This window comes from Cylas formicarius, unplaced genomic scaffold (assembly GCF_029955315.1).
Source record: "Cylas formicarius isolate icCylForm1 unplaced genomic scaffold, icCylForm1.1 PGA_scaffold_3__17_contigs__length_32017465, whole genome shotgun sequence".
Lineage (NCBI taxonomy): Eukaryota > Metazoa > Arthropoda > Insecta > Coleoptera > Brentidae > Cylas > Cylas formicarius.
The window spans coordinates 23,275,431-23,296,729 of record NW_026844326.1 but is presented as its reverse complement, the minus strand read 5'-3'; the positions used below and the strand labels follow the sequence as shown (position 1 = coordinate 23,296,729).

The following is a 21,299-nucleotide window of genomic DNA, read 5'->3' as shown; positions in this document are numbered from 1 at the left end:
TATCTGTTTTTGTACTAAACTTGGTTTAGAAAAACTACTCTTTACTCCTCAATGACTTTTTTCAAATTAAATTATCGATGGAATCGGTGACTTGTGTGACCGGGCTTTTAAGGGAACGTGGCCCATGCGAAACAAGGCAGTTTCTCGTTGAATAACTATTTATATTAATTACATAAACATTGATTTTTTTATAAATTCGAATGTACCTGTTGAAATCCAAAATCTCGTTTTCGGTTTGAAATATTTAAAAACCTCGTTAAAAACTGAATCTACAAATCTACAATGTGCCAAAATAAAATTCTTGGTAATATATATCAGAATCGTAGCGATGGTGCGGGTGATCCAGTCACCAAGGTTAAAAGCCCCAAAACAACAATGCCCAAAGTTATTATTTGTTTTTTAACACCCGTCGGAATGATTATATTTATAAGAACATGGCGGATCAGATAATTTTGGCCCGGCAGTTTTTAAATAATGAGGCGCTTATTTTTTCAAATCCCACGCCTATCCGCAGTAATTTGTACAGACGGCGTCTGCTTTCTTGGAGTGGTTTATTTTGGAAAAAATTGGTGGGCGTGAATTTAAATAATTTTTTCTAAGACTCAACGAAACTGTTTATTTTCTTAAGGTACAAACTCAAATATATCGATAGAAGACGCACGTTATTCACCAATTAAGGAATACACCTTACTATTTACAAACTTCTCATAACTATGTAACAGCGTGAGTCTGCTTTAATAAACAATGAATTTTTGTTCTGTAACCTAACATAATTTGTTGTTAAAAACCATTATTTTCCAATACATTTAGTTTTTTATTTACGTCCTTAAATGCAATGACTAATTTTTAACAACCAAATAGACTTTGGACTTTGAGAAAAATGTGTACCTTTTAAGGAGGTGGCTCCGCTCGTCGAGCCCATGTAGAAAGAAACACGTTATATAGGTTTCTTTTATCAAATTTTGGTAGTCGATCACAAAACACCTGTGTGACGTTGTCTAAGTATCGATACATCGATATTTATACAGTGTGTTGCATTTAAGATGGACACACTCCTATATTTTGGCTATCTAAATAACTAGAGATTTGAAGTTTTGCACAGTTATAGGTTGATGGTTCACATTTTTTAAGACACTCCACTCAAATTTATATTTTAAACATGCCCAACTGCGAATACACAAACAGCATCAATTCTCCATATTTCGCTTTACCTTAGAGACGTCGGAAAAAGATATTTGAAAAGGTTGTTGCGAATTTTATTCTAACCCCACATACCAAATTTAATGACAAAATTAGTGTTTTGAGTTTTTTCATTATATTGGTCAATATATGAAATTATTAAAAGTTGATTCATGTATTTTATAAATGTCTGTACCATGGAAAGAAAAATATCTACAATATCGTCAATTTAAGATTTATTTTAAGAAACAATAATTTTTGGTAGGTAAGTGAATAAATTTAAGAAAATAATTTTTATAGTACAATTCACAATTTATAAAATGTAATCTCGCTCGACAAGTCCATTTATTCGAATACATTTTTCAATTTTTATTAAGATTCTATCCGAATACTCGTCTAAGTTCTGGGATGCTAATTTCTTGACAGGCTAATCTTATTCTTATCTCGATTTCTGGGCATTGTTTTATAAACTTCGTTTTTTTTTCGTCACTCCCTAAAAATAAAAATCTAGTGGTGTAATATCAGGAGACTTTGGAGGCCACATTTCAAGAAGACTATTTCTTGAAAAAGTTAACTAAACGATCAGCATTTAATGATTCATTAAAGAAAAAGAACCTATTATTTGGTTTCCCAAAATCCCTCACCAGATATTGACAATTTATAACCCACTGGCGATTATCTCTGGCACAGTATCTACAATTTTGAGAGGAGATAACCCCCATGATGTTGAATGAAGACAATCTTTTTTAAAAACTGCCTGTCATTTAAAAAGTTACCTTGGACGCAATAATAATATCTAATTTTTTTTTTTTTGGTTTGGTTTATAGGGCTTGATTTTGTGACGGATGAAATATCTTCCGATTTTATCATTACTAGTCAGCTGAGAATCTCAAAGATTTCATGCATGTATTTGCTCGATTTGCCGCCAACATGTCGTTATCCTCAGGATACGGGTGTAGTATTCGCCCAGGTTGGTCATTTTCCATGTGTAATAGGAGCACGTTACGAATGCCTCCTGTTAAACTCTGCAGCAACTTCTCTGGCATTAAGGGCAATATCACCAAACAATCGGATTATTTCGATTTTTCCGTTAATAAAAATTGTTCAAAAGTTATTTCGAATCAAATAAACAAGCCTTTGAGTGTCTTTTTTAACTTCGGAAATTATCTTATAGTTCTCGATATTAGTATTTGGGGTGCCTTACTTTTCTTTTTTTGTGGTTATATTGTTGGTATGATACATCTTTTATTATATTTATTTTTCCGGATAGGGTTTCAATGTTTTTAAACCTTCTATTGTGGTCTGATTATCGTTTATTGTTATTTGTATTAAGGTAACAGCATTTTAAGTCGGCGATCACTAAGTAAAAGTCAATGTAATTAACGAAAAGTTTAATTTGATTGACATTCATTTCACAATAGTAAACATATTACTGTTCCTGGCGCACTAGTTTATCGAATAAAGAAATATATAATAACTTTATGTAGCTATTGTCCAAAATAACGAAAAAAACTAAAAATGCGAATGAAATCTGGTATGTGAGGTGAGAATAATATTCGGAACAACTTCACGCGACGCAAAATATCGAAAATTTACATTGTTTGTGCTGCGTATCTTAAAATATATGATACATCAACTTCTATGACTGTGCAACACCTCAAATCTGTATTTATTCAGAGAGCCAAAATAAATGTGTTACACTGTATTTTGGCTTTTACAAATTTTTTGCATTGAGAAAACAGTTTATTAATATAAATTAATGAATTATTAATATAAATTAATAAAATATGCAATATATTTTTGGTTGTAAACAACGGCATAACAATCAAACGACATTTAATTTGATTTATTCGGAATACAATTGATAATAGATAAAATAAGGTAATATATACTGACACTTTTCCAGTGTGTTTAGTTTCAATAGCCTTAATATGAATCAATCAATTATATATATATATATATATATATATATATATATATATATATATATATATATATATATATATATATATATATATATATATATATATATGTTCATAAGGCATGGCAACTTTGGCCTTTGGTTGAAACCTATTATAAAACACCAACAATAAAAAAATAAAAAGCAGCTTGGGGGGAAACGACTACGCACGCTCGCAGGATTCTCGTCACAGCTTGTATTTTACCATCCCCCACGACCAGAGCTATTCACAAAGGTGTGACGTATCGCCGCTATAGATCTAATTTAAGCGGCAATTTTCCTCTCAATTCGCCATAAAGACGACTACAAATTTAGATTGGAAGCGCTCGATATAAAGTTTTGTTTCCTGCTGTCGGGACATGTGGGGGTTTCAGTTTATTATTTCTGGGCATGCACGGTGATGCACCGACTGGCACATTGTAAAACTGGGAGATAATTTTGTTTCGGGTTCACGCGTGTGGGCCGCCATCGGTGGTCGTACCGAATAAAACGGCATTGACAAAATGTAGACGCGGCGCAGAATAATTTTCCTCCATCTATTACTGCATGTCGTAAATTGATGTAGGAATTTTATATGTCAATTTTGAAATCCCCATCTAAAAATGGTAGCAAGACATACGGGATCATTTTTGAAGTATGTGTTGAAGAACATTTTTTTAATATCAGGAAAAAAATGGTTGTATTTTATCTAAATTTTGTCAAAAAAAGAAATATTGCAGTAACAAATTTAAAAAAAGTAGCATTTTGGTAAAACGAAGCCCATGCAGACCGCTAAACCTCGCAGACTCTCTTAGATGAAGGATTGTCCAATTTGACATTTGCCAATCCTGTGTCTAAGTTGTATCTCGCAATAGCAGTTCCTTGTAAGATCACAAACATAGGTTGAAGGATCCAAATGGTACCGTCATGAAGTGAAATCTGATATGTTTGTGGGAACAGGATAATTAAAATTACTTAATAAGTACTTATCCAGCATTAACTGTTATAATATAAAGAGTAAAAGGATTGTAGATGGCGTGATCTACTTCAAAACAAATGCTTTTAGTACGACTTCAAGCGAGCTGTCAGAAAATAAAATAATTTTTGCGCATCAATTAATATTGTATTGTATATAAAATAATAAAAGCCAATGCTTTCAAAACTGAAGAAGCTGACAATTACCAGGATTAATATGGATTTTGGGTCAAAAACAACACCAGATCGTTGAAGTATTCAACATCATAAACAATAGGATTAGTGTTATTCGTAAAAGGAACAATTATTAATGGCGATGTTCAACATAGCTAATTGCTCATACATTTCCTCAGACATATGCATATCCTACACACAGTTTCAATCCTCTCCAAAGTTTTCATAATAGCAAGAGGTTACATTCGCATTATGTTCCTTATCTTTCTAAATAATTGTTTTGATATCTACGTTCTCTTTTTTGGTTTATCTTTTTTAATAACATATAGATTATAAAGCTAATTATATTAAATTAAATCTGAATATTAAACTAAGTTAGCTTCATACAAATTATAAAAGTTATTGTGTAAGTATTGTCAGGAATAAATAAGGTAAAGTCTGTTCATAGATATAAGAAAGTGACTAACTGATACGAATTAAGGAAAGACCCGGGGGGCAAGCTGCAAGAATGAAATATGGCCGAACAGATCCGTACTTTGCTTAGAATTTAATTATTTGAGGTTTTGTTAGGAAAGATACTAAAAAATATTTATTTATTTATGTATGCATTTATGTTTAAATCTAAAATAAAATTACAAATTATTTTTATTACCTACTTAAATTACTTAAAATTATTCACATAATATATCAGTATCACTATAGCAATCATCGCCTGTTCTAATTATTATATGTTCTATATTATTTGCAATATGGATATACGATTGTTCTGCTTTTTGTATATGTTTAACAGAATTTGCCAAACTTTGTGGAGGGATGTTAAAAACTTCGGTTTCTATAAGTTTGAAGACATTGAAGTTAACACGGGGAAAAACATTGTTACGACGAATGACAGATTTCAGTTAGTGCCAAACATGTTCAATGAGATTAAATATACAGTGGTAAGGTGGAAGCCTTAAAACTGTATGCCCTAGATTTTTTGCATAATTATCACAGACGTATTCCTTTTGTAGGTTCAAGCTTTGTAGAACCTCAATTAATTGCTTTTTGGTATAATCTTCGTGAAAATAAATGTCGTTATTATACATGTAGTTTTGGATTGCTGCTTTTGTGTCAGATGAGGAAGGTGTTTTAGTCAACTGTCTACTGTGATAACTTGCGTTGTCCATTACAATGACGCTATTAGGAGGAATGTTTGGAACTAGTTTGTTTTTAAACCAACTTTCAAATAAATCAGCGGTGGTGTCTTCGTGGTAATCCAGAAAAGAATCTTTAATATTTTTCGCGAGAAAGTCCATTTGGAATCCAACCATCCTTAGAGCCATCATGCGAAATAGTTATTCTTTTGCCTCTTTTTGATGGCGCATTTGTTTTACACTTATCAGTTGAGTCAACCCAATCCTTTTCCGGGTATCATAAGTGTCGAACCAGGTTTCATCCAAGTAAATAATTGGCCTTTGTTGTTCTCAGTAAATCTTAATTTTTTCTAGATATTCCTGTCACCATTTCCGAATTCTAAAAGATTCCATTAAAACTTGTCTTTTGTCGATTTTTTTAAATCTAAAACCCATGTGTTGAATACACTTCCATAAGGTAGTTCTGCCACATTTAACACCGGTTTCATCTTTTTCAAGCCTCCTAATTAAGATATCTAATATAGGCACGCTTTGTTCTTCGTATAACTGGTAAATTTTACGCCGTATTATATCTTGATCACTACACTCGAGAAAATGTCAACATCGCTTCCTTTTTTCCTCGCTGAAATGGGATTATTCACAATTTTCCATACAGTTGATGTTGGAATTGTCGTCAATGTGGCCGTTTCTTCCAAAGAAAGAAAGAAAGAAAGAAGATAGTGTTTTCTACATTTGGGCGGGAGCATCTCCTGAGATACACTAGACTCGCATAATTCGCACACGCTGTATTACACACGAAATAAGAATGATTACTAATAAACTTAAACTAAGTAGTATATCAAACCAAAAAATATTAAACACAGGTAGATATAAAATTATTTTCTATTACGGACCACAATTTTACCTGAATTTAAATTCCGGAACTTTAGGTAATAATCTTGTTGCATTGTATGTTAATGAGCACCCTTGGATAATCCCATTCAAAAGCGATTGGTCACTTTCTTATATCTATGAACAGACCATAACTATTTTACATATTTAATAAATCCTTTTTCCAAGGGTTACCCGCAAATACCTTCATGACAATTTTAAAAAATCATTTTTGTTAGCTCATTTATACAAATAATCCCATACTGTTATACAGTCTTGAGGCGCTCATACCAAGCGGAATCAAATTGGTCTATACGATATAAGCTGTTCCATTCAAAAAAATCAAAATGAATAAAGTATTTACAAAAACTGACTATGCCACCGAATTCTACGTAATAATCTATTTGGATGAGCTTTTCACCTTTCCGACGTTTCATAGGATACACGAAGTACGAGGGATGCCACTAAACTTCAACTAAACAGGTCATGAAAGCTTTGTTAAAGTCATTTTCTGTTTCACATAAAAGTACCAGAGGTTTGCAAAAATTCACTAACAACGGACATACCCGCGACAAACATCGGATACAGTGTACAGTACAGTAAAAAAGTTTGCTGACTAAAATAAACAATTAACACCAGAGCGTCGGTCTCACACATATGGGCATTCAAGTAAAAGAAAATACCTTGTCAACTTTTTTAAGTTACCCAAAAGATATTTCTAAAACCTTGGTAACGGCGGTAATCATTTTCAGTTATTAATGGTTTTCTGATTCAAAAAAGCAAAAGCAAGGTTTCTTATAAACCCCCCCTCATAAAGTATTATTTGGGCATTTCATTTAGTAGCTTAGTGGTAAAGCGTCTTGTAAAACTTTGTTCTATAATTAATACCCCAAAAAGCGTGGTGGGTTAATGCAACATATGTCGGAGCGGAAAATTAACACTGTTTTCGGGAGGGCACGTATGTCATGTCTAGCCGATAGGGTAATAAACTTAATGAGTCGGAGCGAGAATGAACCGGAGCACGTGATATCGGACCCTCCCATGATGCACCACACCCCATATTAAAACTATTTTTACAAAGCGCGACGAACACGGATATAAGCAAACTAAAACATAATGCGATTCTGAAACATAAAAAAGGCACAAACTTTTCATCCAATATATTTTTTGTAACAAATTTTTATCGTATGATTTTACATTCACATGTTTTCCAACTAAATTCATGGGCACCATATACCAAGTGTATCTTTAAAAAGTAATAAAAATCGGACGTTCTCTGATATCTTTACTGGTTTTTGAGACAATGTCTTTTTTTTTTGCTTGATCAGGATTCATTTTTGTCAATTAATACACAGGGTTTGGTTATTCTAACATAAACAAATTAAATTATACACTATTTTCTTGGTGTGCTCCCGATTTTACGTTTAGATTTTAGAATGGTTATTGTTTAAATTATTCATGTTCATTTTAATTACTGTTAAATCCATCTTTTGATAGACTCAGTATATATATTATTTTGTGAACAAATATGTCCAACCAAGTGAAAAACAGTCCTCAGAACTAGCTTCAAAAGATATTAGAAAAAAAAAGAAAAATTTTCGGGTTCGTTTTTTACTCTTGGTATACATTTACAAAAGCAATTAAGTGGTCCTTGCATGTTTGATATTTACGAAGAACCGCTCTTCTGTACTGCTATGTAATTGAACAATTTATATATAGACATTGTACCATTTAAAAACCCTGTTACAAATCAAACCATTTTGTAACAACTGTCAAAAAAGTCGCGTCAACGGACATCTTGACTTCAAATTCACTTTATCAAATGCTTCCCGAAAGAAGCTAGAGTTAGAGTATTGGTGGCATTAAACAAAGAGACATATAAATACATAGGTGTCGAGCCTCTGCTCCCACTAGTTTTTCAGAACTCCCCGCTTATATAAGGTTGTTCGGAAAGTCATTTCGTTTTTTCCCGTCAGAGGACTTAATTACGTTTTTTCGAAACCAACTTCACACTTAAGCCGCATAACCATTATATGTCTTGAGAGCTGATATTGCAAGGCTTGTGTGTGAAAAAGTTTTATTAATCCTACGCAGTAGTTTTTGGTTGGTGCCCTTTTAAATATGGAGAGCAATAAGCAGCATTTTCGTCATATTTTACTTTTTTACTTCAGAAAAGGTAAAAATGCTGTCCAAGCGAGAAAAAAATTGGCGGATGTGTATGGAGAAGGCGTGTTAACAGTACGCCAGTGCCAGAACTGGTTTGCAAAATTTCGATCCGGCAATTTTGATGTCGAAGATGCACCACGGTCTGGAAGGCCGGTCGAAGCTGACAAAGATGCGATAAAGGCATTAGTTGATGCAAATCGGCGAATAACCACACGAGAGATCGGTGAGAGATTAAATTTGTCGAATTCGACTGTTTATGGCCATTTGAAAGGCATGGGCTTAACCTCGAAGCTCGATGTGTGGGTGCCCCATGTCCTTACGGAGCGAAATTTGTGTCGTCGCGTTGACGTGTGTGATTCGCTCCTCAAACGTCAAGAAAATGATCCATTTTTGAAGCGGATTATTACTGGGGACGAAAAATGGGTTGTATACAACAATGTTAAACGCAAGAGGTCATGGAGCAGAAAAGATGAACCGGCTCAAAGCGTGTCAAAAGCCAACATTCACCAAAAAAAGGTGCTGCTCTCCGTTTGGTGGGATGTCAAAGGAATCGTTTTTTTTTTTGAGCTTTTGCCGGACAATACAACGATTAATTCAGAAGTCTATTGTCATCAACTGGACAAATTGAATGATTCACTTAAAGAGAAGAAGCCCGAATTAATCAACAGGAAGGGTGTAGTGTTCCACCAGGATAATGCGAGACCTCACACAAGTTTGGTCACTCGCCAAAAACTTTTACAGCTTGAATGGGACGTACTGCAACATCCACCATATTCTCCAGATCTGGCGCCTTCCGACTACTATTTGTTCCGGTCCCTGCAAAATTTTTTGGATGGCAAAACCTTTATCTCAAATGAAGATGTCAAAAACCACCTGAACCAGTTTTTTGCCAGCAAGGACCAAAACTTTTATGAGAGGGGAATTATGTTACTGCCAGAAAAATGGCAAAAGGTGTTGGACCAGAATGGCCAATATATAATTTAATAAAATATTTATTCATTATACGAAAACTGTCTTTCATGTTCCCCAAAAAAAACGAAATGACTTTCCGAACAACCCAATATTTTATTTGCCACCAATAAGTTTTCACACTCTGAGAACTTTTTGTAAAGGAAACCTAAAGGGAAATTTACACAGCTTGTTGCGTTAGTTACGCTTAAAATATAAATAAACACTTTTTTAGGTTTGACAATGATTATGGCTCTGTTATGCCGTTCTAGCTAAAGCCTTACATAGCTTCATTGGCTAAAGCGCATTATTTAAGGGAGACATAAAAAAAAAAAAAAACAGATGTCCACCTTTAAATTACCATAGTGAGATGAGTTCGTATATATGACAACTACATCTTTTAGGCAAACTTAAAATAAGTTAAACATTTTTAATTTGGGGAGCAAATATGACCCAGGCACTTTGCATTAAATCATTTCCTACACGGCCAATTTTCTGCGACCTAATCAAAAGTATTCCGATTATATTTATAGATTATCCGTTTATTTATACTGAGAAGGAGAAGCGAAATGCGATTGTGAAACAGTTCTCACAGGTATTTCCTGTTTATTGGCTTTTATTAATAGAAACAAAATGAATGTAGGGCGTCCATGTTGCCAGTAGGGATAAGAGGGAACCCGCAATTTGTTTTATTACGAGTAAATTGCTGCTACAAACCAAATAAATTTCTATAGACGCTTTGAAAAAATAGCTCAAATGCACAAAAACATTATACCGAGTCTTTGACAAAGTCCGACAAAAATAATTTATTAGATTCTACGACCACTTTTGGTTAGTTTCAGAACACAGCAACAGGTTAATAAATTTAAAAGTTGTTTCATGGACTGCTATTTGGCACAGACGTAATAAATGTGGCATTGATAAGCTACCTCCAGATTTCAGAATTCTATGAATTCAAACATGGTAGTAAACTCTTTATTTTTTTGATCTTAGCAAAATTAATGAATCCTTCGTCGTTCTTAGAATTAGTAGGAGTGCGGACAGGAGATTGTTCGGTTGTTACCAAATATTTGAAATGTTTATCTGTTCAATTACAGAGGTAGTGTTTGTGACACAAATCATGTCTTAGATTAGGAAAGTATATGGTATATGGAACCGTCGCGAATGACAGTTCCAATAATCCCCTGTACTTCATCTTTCCAGCTTCTTGGTGGCCTTCCTCTTTGCTTTCTTGCTGAAGGACCCAATTCCAGGTTTTATTTTTCCGTCTATTCCGTCCCACCTTCCGAAGATCAAGTTAGCATTTTAGTTTCGATGGTATCCAGAATCCATTAGAGTTATCATGGCTTTTTCCGTTTTTGAGGAAAGTCAGTCCAAAATATTTAAAATGGTTATGGTTTCTTCACGACACATTCATGACTAAGTCTTTGAGTTGAGAGCATATAGCCGACATCGTCGCTGTCTCCCGTCATCAAAACTTGATCGTAGCAAAACAAGCGAGTGCTGCTGTTGATGAACCCATTCCTTGGGTCCTTCTAATGCATTCTTTAAGTAGATTTTGAAAATTAGAGAAGCCACCGAGCAATCTTGTCTCAGTCCTTTAATCACTGGAAATTCTTCGGGTCTGGTGGCTTTCTACTTTAAGCGAACGATATTTCATCTTGTGTGTGTAGACTTGACTGAGAAGGGTTTCTTTCAGTTAGCTTATTCTATTACACATTATCATAAGACTCATGAAAAACTACAAAGATTATTTGTACGTCTCTTCGTCTTTCTCTTCTTATTCAGTATCCATTTTGGTAGAATACTTTTTTATCCTTTGCTTCAATGCCCTACCACAATGCCCAGTTCAGTTAGTTCATCATTTATATATTTCAGGCCTTTCTGTATTAACCATACTTTACGATTACTTAGACATTATACCAAATAACCAAAGCAAAACAAGAAAAGCGAGGCTAAGCTTTTCAATGCCTGGCAAGATTAGCTCATTTTGCTAGAGTAAGATTGCTTGAGATGCTCGCGCCATTTTTTTCATATCGATCCAACGTGTTTAAACAAAGAGGAGTGTGTCAACGCGATGCGGATCGAAATGTGACTCTCGAGACGGAATCCCAACACACGTTTGCGACCGGATGTTTCCTTTTGAAAGCGGTAGTAGGCGACGCACGCAGTCGGCATTTAAAAGCAGCCCTCATTTTGGGTTGTCTGATCCACGTGACACGATTGTGATAGTTCTGGCCCTAATCTATTGTCTATGGGCCACTTTAACTGATGTCATTTATTAAGGTACCTTTATTTCTTCACCCAACAATCCCCTTTGAAATTTAATAAATACAAAATTTACATTGCCACGAAAATGAAAAAAAAAAAAGATTTAGATAATATGTACCACAAAGTGAAAGTCGCTAGGCATTTTACATGAATTTATTATTAATATTCTGGTAAAATATGGAATCAAGATATTGGGTATAAAACCTAGGTACTATACAGAATGACTAGGAAATGTATGAAATATTCTTTATTTAGTTATTTATTAGACCCAATTACAAAGTTGCATATGACTGATGTAGCAACAGGCACTGGAACAAATTTTTTCTGTGTGCTGTTTTAGTTTTTTTTGCAAACTATCAATTTTATGCTATGAGTATATTTTTAAAACATAAAATCACATAACCTTCGACACCCTTTGACTTGTCCACTACAGCACAGCTGGAATGAATAGTTTTGCTCACCCACGTTACAACTCCGAGTTCTAGCACTTTTTTGAAGACATACACAACATATATTATTTGCATATTTCTTGAACTGCCTATTATCAAATCGGTATTTTAAACAAATCTCTAAAAAATTTGATATATTTTATACAATGCCTTTACCATGCCAATTACCCAGGAATTACACTTTTTTATAAACGTGGCAACATCTTGTTTAGTTTAAATCGAGCCCTCTGTAGATTCATTTTTAGCTTCGACTCTAGATTTTGTTCAGGGTTCCCTATACCTATATCTTACCCTTATTGAAATATCGAATTTTCTAAATTTCCTAATTTTTGCATATCAACACTGAACACAGTCATTTCGAAGAAAGCTTCTCACCTAGACAGACAGAATGAACTTTAACCCCTGTTTTATTTAATTTTAATTGGTTGCCAGTTATTTCGCCCGTCTTCAGCATCCGCTTTAATTATAATAATCTAATAAAATTATGAAAGTATGATCTTTTCAATTGTTACCTTGTTAAGAGAAAGCTCTGGAGCTTGGCAGGAAGGAGCTGGATGTCATTTGGCGACCACAGTTAAAATTTCCCAGTCTACTAAAATAGTATATTATGCAACAAGTGCGGTAAACGGCATTTGACTCGCGAGTTTATTTGACACGAGCGGAGCGAGTTTTTAATAAACGACTGACTGAGTGAATTCGCTGTGCAATTTGTCCTAGCCAGTTGCGAGTGAGCCTTGGGATAACACACATTTATGGGCCCCTACCCCTAGCCTACTTTACAAATAAGGTGAGGCATTTCCCATAGCCACATGAGAATCACATAAAAACGTACTTATGGTGATACAAAAATACTTCAACAGCATCGTGGACTCACGGCCCCAGAGCGGCCCAGAAATGTCCCCAATGGCCCCACCAAATCTTTTGTTATTGCATTGGTATAGCAGAAAATATTTGTACTGATTGTCCTCTTTTATGATGTAAAACTGTTCAAATGGCTGAAATGAAACAAAAATTTTAAGCACAACCACATTAATAATTATTCCCAAAAAATAGTATAATAATTTTTAATTTTTTTCCATCCACCTTTCCTTGTATTTGACATACAATCCACAGTGCCTTGTCTAAGTAGACGCTTAGAATAATATTTTTTATTTTTACCACAAAGGTAACTTCTACCTATACACCTTATTAGGAGTTACCGGTACCGCCGTTCGGGATTTTCGGCCATTTGAACTTTGAACATTCGTTCATTGCTACCCGCACTCACATCGGTGGGTAATTAGGTATTTTACAGACGGGAGTAGAAAAACGCAATTCCGCGAATTATCGTTATCGGTACCGGTATGAATTTGTGACATTGCTGTTCCGAATGATTGCGGCAGTGTTCGGGAATCTGTTATAGAGGTTAGTGCGTTGCAGATTACGGAAATTAGTTGTAGAATCAGGTATGATCTGTCTCGAAGTATATCGCCTTGACATTTGACGGCAATTATCGAAATAAGACCATCAGGGCGGGACTTTTTTTGCGGTTTTAAAAATATAAAGATTAAATATATTATGTTTATTTAGGTATGATAAAATCGCATTAGTATTAACATAAAATACTAAAATAACCCAGCTGGCGTCTTAAATCGACACTTTTTACATTCCTGGCATCAGGGAATGGGAAAATATTTCTCTCAACCGAACCGTAAGTCAGTTTTTGCACAAATATCATCACTTATCAGAAATTTTGTAAAAATAGCGATAAGATTAACTTCAAAAACATAATATTGGAAATCACTGTGGAAATCCCGAGAAATTACTGCCGAATCCGGCACAATCGCAAACAATATTGGGCGAACGGTGACGTCAGCGTTGTGTTAACCAATGAAAATGCGGTATAAGTTATGTGTCTATGTGATGCTGCGTGGTGAAAATTCAATTACGCGCAGCAACAAAACTTTTGAGTTTTAGTTTTGAATAGGTCATCGATTATGTTAATTACAATTGTTTAATATTACAGCAGGTAAATATAACAATATTTAAGAGTTATTTTTTATTTGATTGAACCGTAAACACTAAACAGACAGTCTTGAAATATAGATATAGGCTATTTAATTAAAAATTCAAATACCCGATTTCAGATGACCGAACAAATGTTTCAATTTTCAAATCGAGTGATTATTTTAAATTTGTATTAAATGATAGAAATTATTTGACAGCTATAAAAATTTTTGGATTTTATTCAAATGTGCAGTGCATTCCAAATTCTCCATTTCTCTTTGTCTTTGTTGTATTCAAATATTTTGATAGCCATTAAAGATACACACTCCTAACTTGGGTATTATTGGACTACTTTTTTAGAAATTTAACGCGCAACAAATATTTGGATGTTTGATAGTACACTGTAAACTCTGGTGACAAAATGATAATACCTGAATTTTGCATATAATGGACTCTACTTTTAGTTTGTGTTTTTTTTTTCTACCATATACCATTATATATTTTACACTCAGTACAACGTTGAATGGAAACCAAAATAACAATAAAAAAACGACCAAGATAAGTGGAATAAAACTGTCAAGGACTAGTTTCGAAAATTACAGTCAAAGTCAATAAAACCAACCTAATGACGGTATAGGATTTTTTTTATTATTTATTTTTATTTTTATTGCTAATGTTTCGAAATGACTGGATTATTAAATTAATTTTTGTTTAGTTACTTATTGACCATCCTGCCCCTATTTAGTTTCAAAACAACAATATACACCGCTGCAGTAGCCATTCTATAAGCAAATGAACCCCAAATCCAAAAAAAAAGCTCTCAGTAGGACAAATCGATAGATATGCTAGACACAAACAGAAAAAAATAGCCAATATAAACAAAAATGCAAACATCTTGTAAATATAAAAATACAATGCTGGTTCTGCTGGCTCTCAGAAAAGGTGATATTCCATAATAATCGTAACGTTGACCTGGTCAAATTTTTGTCAATTGAATTTTAAAAATACAATGCTATTTATATTGCCTGTTACGTCGCCGTCGCGTCATTCTATGAACCAAATGGAGTCGATATTATTATTGGGATTCCCCGAATTGCTAAGAATCGTATGCGGGTATTCCTTGAAGGGAGTTATAGGTAAATGGGACATCATAAAAGCATAATTATTTATTATCAAATACATATTATTGACCAGCCCCAACGCTAGTTAGTAATAACCTTAAATTTTCAACGAAACTTCCGCAGACTACTGTAATACTATTAACAAATCTCCTGGATTATTTCTGCGTCGATAGTTTATAAATCGAACTCGCTGACGTTTTGCCAGTCACCCTGTTGGATTTTTCAGAGCCTAACTGTTAAACAGTTAGGCTGTGAAGAAGCCAACAGGGTGATTGGCAAAACGTCAGCAAGTTTGTTTTATAAACAACCGACCCAGGAGAATAACCCTGATTCAAGTTTTTTCTAGGTTAACACTAAAGTCAGCAAAAAACTAAAACTTTAATTTTAAAGTTTTGGTTGGTAATCTCACTCGTTATTAAGCTATGTTTCCTAGTTGCAGAACAATGGTGGCACCGATCCATAAAGCAATGCTGCAACATCTAACGTGTGACATCTGTTTCCAATACCTTTCCGTTCTTCCCATAAAGGTTACCAAATCGGGAATGAAGTTCTGCGGCCGATGTTTAGACGTCTTGCCAAATGACTCAGCGTGGTCTATCTACAATCGCATTGCCAAATATTGCGCCTTCGATTGCGTCAACAGATTCAGCGGCTGTACAGCAAAGTTGGAAATTCACGAAGTCGTTTCTCACGAGAAAACGTGCGTTTTTCGCAACAACAAATGTTGCTTCTGTGATTTTCAGGGAAACTGGTGCCAGATTGTAGAACACTGCAAAAGGATTCATCCAGGCCGTGTAGTTACCAAAACATTGCAAATCAACTACAACGAGCCCAACACTTTCCTAGTGGTTGTCGACACCAACATTTGCCTGGTAAGAGTTAGGCGGAACGTCTCACAGAAAACGTTGTATTTTATGGAACACAAAAGCAAGTGTAGTCGCAGACCTTACAAGTGCCCTCTACAAAAATATGACGTCGTCGTTTACTCCACCACCGACTTGGTAACTCACTGGCATTGCCGTACTCCCAAATTGATTTCGAACAAAATCATCGAATGTGACAACTTTGACAAATACGAATACTATTTGGCATTGGGCACCGAGTTGTACCACGTGATGATTAATTTTTCCGAAAAAAGTATAAGCGTAATAATCGAAGAAGCAAATGTGTTTCCAAATAGGATAGAGTTTCGCCTTTCAGGTTTTTGCACGGCATATAAAACATTTTACGAATTACAGTTAGATAGGATTGGCGACAAAATGGAGTATACTTCGAATAACTCATCGCCCAAAGGTTATTTAATGTCTAAATTGCAAATTTCTTTCGGTAATTTGCAACAGTGATCACTTATTGACTTGTGATTCTTTCCAAACGGAAATCAGAATAACGTCAAATGGTAATTACATGACTATAATATTATTAACGTTTTTGTCTGCTCAAATCAAACAGTGTCAAGGATGGTAGTAAGGAAATTGAAACACAAAATATACAAATACGGTCTGCTATATTGCATACTGTATAATCGTAAGTATCTAACTTTGCAACTACTCTGAGGAATTAGTTTACATTGAGTTCTAATTACACCAATTACATGGGAAGACATTTTTGGTCCGACACTAATTATTATCATCTATGTGTGAGAAATTGTATGAATATTGGTCTATTTTGAGTATATATAAACAATTTGAAATTCTTAAACCAAGTCAAAAAAATTAACAAAAAAATATATATTCGTTCGCAGCTTTTTTATAGCTACTGCTACTTCAGTTATAAATCATATATCCAAGACAAGACTAGATAAAATGGAACTTACCGCTACTAGACCAATAGTGAAACAGTTGCATCCCCACCATCATGACGATTAAGCAAATTCTATATGTAAAGCCAAATCTACAAGCAAATGTTATATATTGTCGAATATCTTATCTCTGAAATAGGAGGCTATGTCTTAGTTTTGACACACCAAATGATAATGAAATTTTAGGGGAATAGCAAATAAGCAAACCCCCCAATTTATATTACACAAATACCTCACAAATATTGGTATTGAGTGTTTCTATATACCTATGTTGTTTAATAGAAAGAAAGAAAAGAAAAAATATGCATCTACTCAAGAACAAAATTTTCGCAAAAACAAAGGTTATGGAGCCATCCCCAAAATGCGAAAGTCTCTTAGACTCCAAAACCACATTACGTATCGAGACGAGGTTTGCACTTGTTTACGAACCAATACCAGGGGGCGATTGTAACAATTTGTGGCTATCTCTGCTTGAAATACCGACACTAAAATTGTACTGATTGCTGACGACAACGTTTATTAATTCAAGTAGTCTTGAAGGGTAACGAATCAAAAACGAAGAGTAAAACTATGCAAAAATCTTAATAATACCCTATTTCTCTTGAGGCAAGGTCCTAAAATGGTAAGTTTTGAAGTATTGAAATCAATCAACTTACATTGGTTTATTTCATTCACGTATAAGTTATGCAACCATCTTGTGCACTATCTCCCCTTATGCCACTGAAATATTTAGAATGCAAAAAAATTCACTACGGATATGCCATTGTTTATTAATGATAAACTCCAAGACTTTCAGTTTGCCATGGGTTTCGGATTCACATAACCAAGGTGTAAATAATTTAGCCCTTCCGAGATATAGGTTTCCATAATCGAAAAAAAAAACTCTTCATGAAATTGCCACCATTTTTTAAACTTTGAAATAAGACAAACTTTAAACATAAAATTATAAGTTTTGTTTCAAGGAAGGGCTATTATAGGGTAGGTGTTTATTGTTAGAGCAAGTTTTTTTACGAAAGCATCAATTGTGTGGGGCTCTGTGTATTGATTGAAATTTAATGTTTATGCTGTGCTATAGACATATACCATGGGATGTTATAAACAATTTATGTGTTAACTTTTTTTTTCTGTATGACTTGCTACCGACAATGTTATTGTAAGGTAGTTAATAAACTATTTATCCATCTATATTCCATTGCAAAATAAAATGAGAAATTCCTCCCGACGTGCAAAATAAAATACCTTCGCAGTCACGCTGTCTTGTTTGCAAATAGTCGGAGGTTCAAAATCCTCGGATTCTATATATAAATATTCAAATAACCATTATATATCGCAAACGAAGCCGCTAGCTTTATTTAAAATTCTGCATCGTCTCCTCGAACACACCAACGCAGTCAATTCCACGTAAAGGAGGTTTATGAATGAATCTGGTAGGTGTAAAGATTAGTGTTGATTTGAATAATTTATTAACGGACGTTCGATGCCGGAAACTATAATAGTTTTTCTGTTCTTTTGGGATGCACTCACGTGAAACAAAGCCGGTGTGAAATACCGATCCAAACTCTAACTTCTAGTAATAAACAAACAGATAATAAATAAATATATGTTTATTTTACAAATAATAGTTTTAAAATTATTGTAAATAAACAAAAAATACTCGCATGAATGTAGGTTTGTATACGCACTAGCGCAATCATTATTTTATAAATAAAACTCTTTTGAAACTCTTTGATCCATTTTTTGAGTATTAGATGTAAGATTTATCGGGAAAAAAAGAACGAAAAAAATCAATGATCACAACAATCACGCTCGTTCCAATATCCGCAATATGTGATCCAAAAGAAGAAGTGCATTTTTATACAAATAAGATTTTACTAAACCAATCTCAAAAGATAAAGTCTCCCATGCCAGACATTAGGTTGGGCTAGATATCATATTGAACAATAAAGTTTTCTCAACCTTAAAAAAAATTACAGACATGTCCGCAGTTTGTAAGTATTTAAGTTTGCAACCACACGCTTCCAAGACTTTGAAGCGGACACTTTAAATCGGAATCGCAAAGCAGTTTCAACGAATAAGGCAGACTTTATGGCGCCGGTACGAAAGGTTTTATATCTGTTTTGCCTCTTAAACAAATAACATTAATTCACGAGATCGGGAGTGTTTATTTTTTTGCTTGGTTTCCGCCTCTAGTTACCAACAGCGAGAGAAGCGAGTACCGGCTTCGGCGGATTGACGATCAAGCTTAAAGTAATGAAGAGAAATCAGATTTCGACAGATTTAGAAAAATATATTGTAAATCAGTTTACATCTTAATTACTGTGTCAATTGATGTGTTTTGTAACGGTTCCTTCAAATTGTCCTTTATTCCAATCGAAGAAAGCAAAAGGGACTTTGAACTGTCTCAAATCGTGAACACAAATGTACTAAAATAGATAAAAATACTTCATTATTATTCATCAGTTGTTTTCAAAGGAGATTTCATGTTTTCCCAGTTTTCTTAATAATTATTTTAACAAATTAAGTGTGCAGTGTGGAGTGCTCAAATTTTTCCCACACTGCATACAATTCTTATTTTATATGGCAATCATGTATATTGGGGTTGTTAAAAAAATGCACTTTTTATTAACCATTTTCATTAATGTATAGTTGTTGGTATCTGTCATAAAAAATGACCGAGGTATAAGTGTTTATGTATAGGTTTACAGGGTGGTATCTGATAAGCGATTTTTTAAATATTTTTGCCCAAATTTTATTTTTGTTTTTGGAGTTGGACATTTATTGTTATTTTTATGAATGAATGAGTAATTCATTTTGTGGGCGTGTCAGAAAAATCCATTAAGCTTTGAAAATGAGTACAGAGAAATTGTTATTATTTAGGATCTTATGGAGGAAAAAAAAAACAAAATATAACTAAAGTTTTTGACACTTGAAATGGAGCATTTCAGACCACTTGTTTATATGAAGTAACACATTTTTATATGTTATCTGAGCATTGTGTATGTTTGTTGAAAATTTAATTTTTATTGTTAGTTAATTAACGTATCCAAATTGTGCAAATGGCATAAAGCAAGATGACTATTATATTAATGCTGATCAAGCGCATACGTGCTTTCAGATATGAATTAACTGTGTTATCCTTGGCACGCACGTAATCCTTTTTCGGGTTTCGATTAACCGGCGTCATCGTCCATTCATAAAACCACATCTACAACCCGATGACGAACAGGATATTCTTAAATTGCAACACGACCAACGCATATTATTCATTCTAAGAAAACCGACCAATATTTTGGCCATTTCCTGTGCATATCTCGACTGCAGACATATTCTTACAATACAACTGCTATATTACCTTGCGACTTATTTAGGAAGCATCTCAAATGGACCAACAGACTTTCAAACTAATATTTTTCGAAGCTTAAGCTTCTATATTAGGTAATGAATATTCATAAGAGGTTTGTAGGAAATTTTACCTTTCATAACAGTTTTTATAGTTAGGAAACTTTCTGAGTTTTGGAGTTGTTATAATATTTAATAGGACATTTTTATGATAATGTCAAATTAAAAATCCATTGCTATTCAAATTGAGTCTAATAATCATAATTTGCAATTGTCGAATAATAAAATAGAGTGTCGAAAGTAGTCTAGAAAAAAATATGAAAAATTTAATAGGTATCGTCAATCATCAATTACATTAAATTATAATACAATTGGCACCAAAGTTAATGATTTTGAATTTGCCTTGGTGAAGAACATTTGGGAACAGACGTTGCTGTGTTTTCCTTAATCTCCAATTCAACGACAGTCTCAGTAGTATAGCGGAAATTACAAAAAATGCAATTACAAAATACAAAAGGGAGTATCAAAATGAAATAAAAATACAAGATAACTGGCTTATACGAACTATTTACATTTATCCAAAAAAAGAGCAAAGATTCTTGGCAATTAATTAACATCGAGAGGTGTAGCACAGGTAAATGTAATTTAACGAAAGATTTATTCATACTGCATACTACTACTGTGGTGCGTAAAATATTAGACACTTTGGACGAAACTCCTGCTAGGCCATCTGAGTTGATGCAAAACTTGATTAAACCTAAATGCTCTTTCAAACTTTTCCTGGTTTCTTCAGTTGAGTCGAGCAGGTCATAATGTCTTTGAATAATTCAAAAGCTTTAGGCTTTTATTGTTTGTACAGTAGGATTATTAAAGAATGCTGCAATGCAATAGGAGGTTTTTAAAGTGTCTAAAGTTGTGCCAATCTATAATCTATTATTTTGAGTCAAACAA

The 21,299-nt window shown here is 33.9% G+C and overlaps 2 protein-coding genes across 2 annotated transcripts in view; one reads left to right on the top strand and one right to left on the bottom strand.

Annotated features, from left to right (window-relative positions):
- LOC132698924 (matrix metalloproteinase-14-like) overlaps nucleotides 1-21,299 on the bottom strand; it is a 176,653-nt gene that overhangs the window by 142,511 nt on the left and 12,843 nt on the right. The window lies entirely within an intron of this gene.
- LOC132699378 (uncharacterized) lies at nucleotides 13,500-17,054 on the top strand. Its single transcript, XM_060666042.1, has 2 exons — nucleotides 13,500-13,549; nucleotides 15,651-17,054. The coding sequence occupies exon 2, from the start codon at nucleotides 15,655-15,657 to the stop codon at nucleotides 16,552-16,554; it is 900 nt and encodes a 299-aa protein (XP_060522025.1). The 5' UTR covers nucleotides 13,500-13,549; nucleotides 15,651-15,654; the 3' UTR covers nucleotides 16,555-17,054.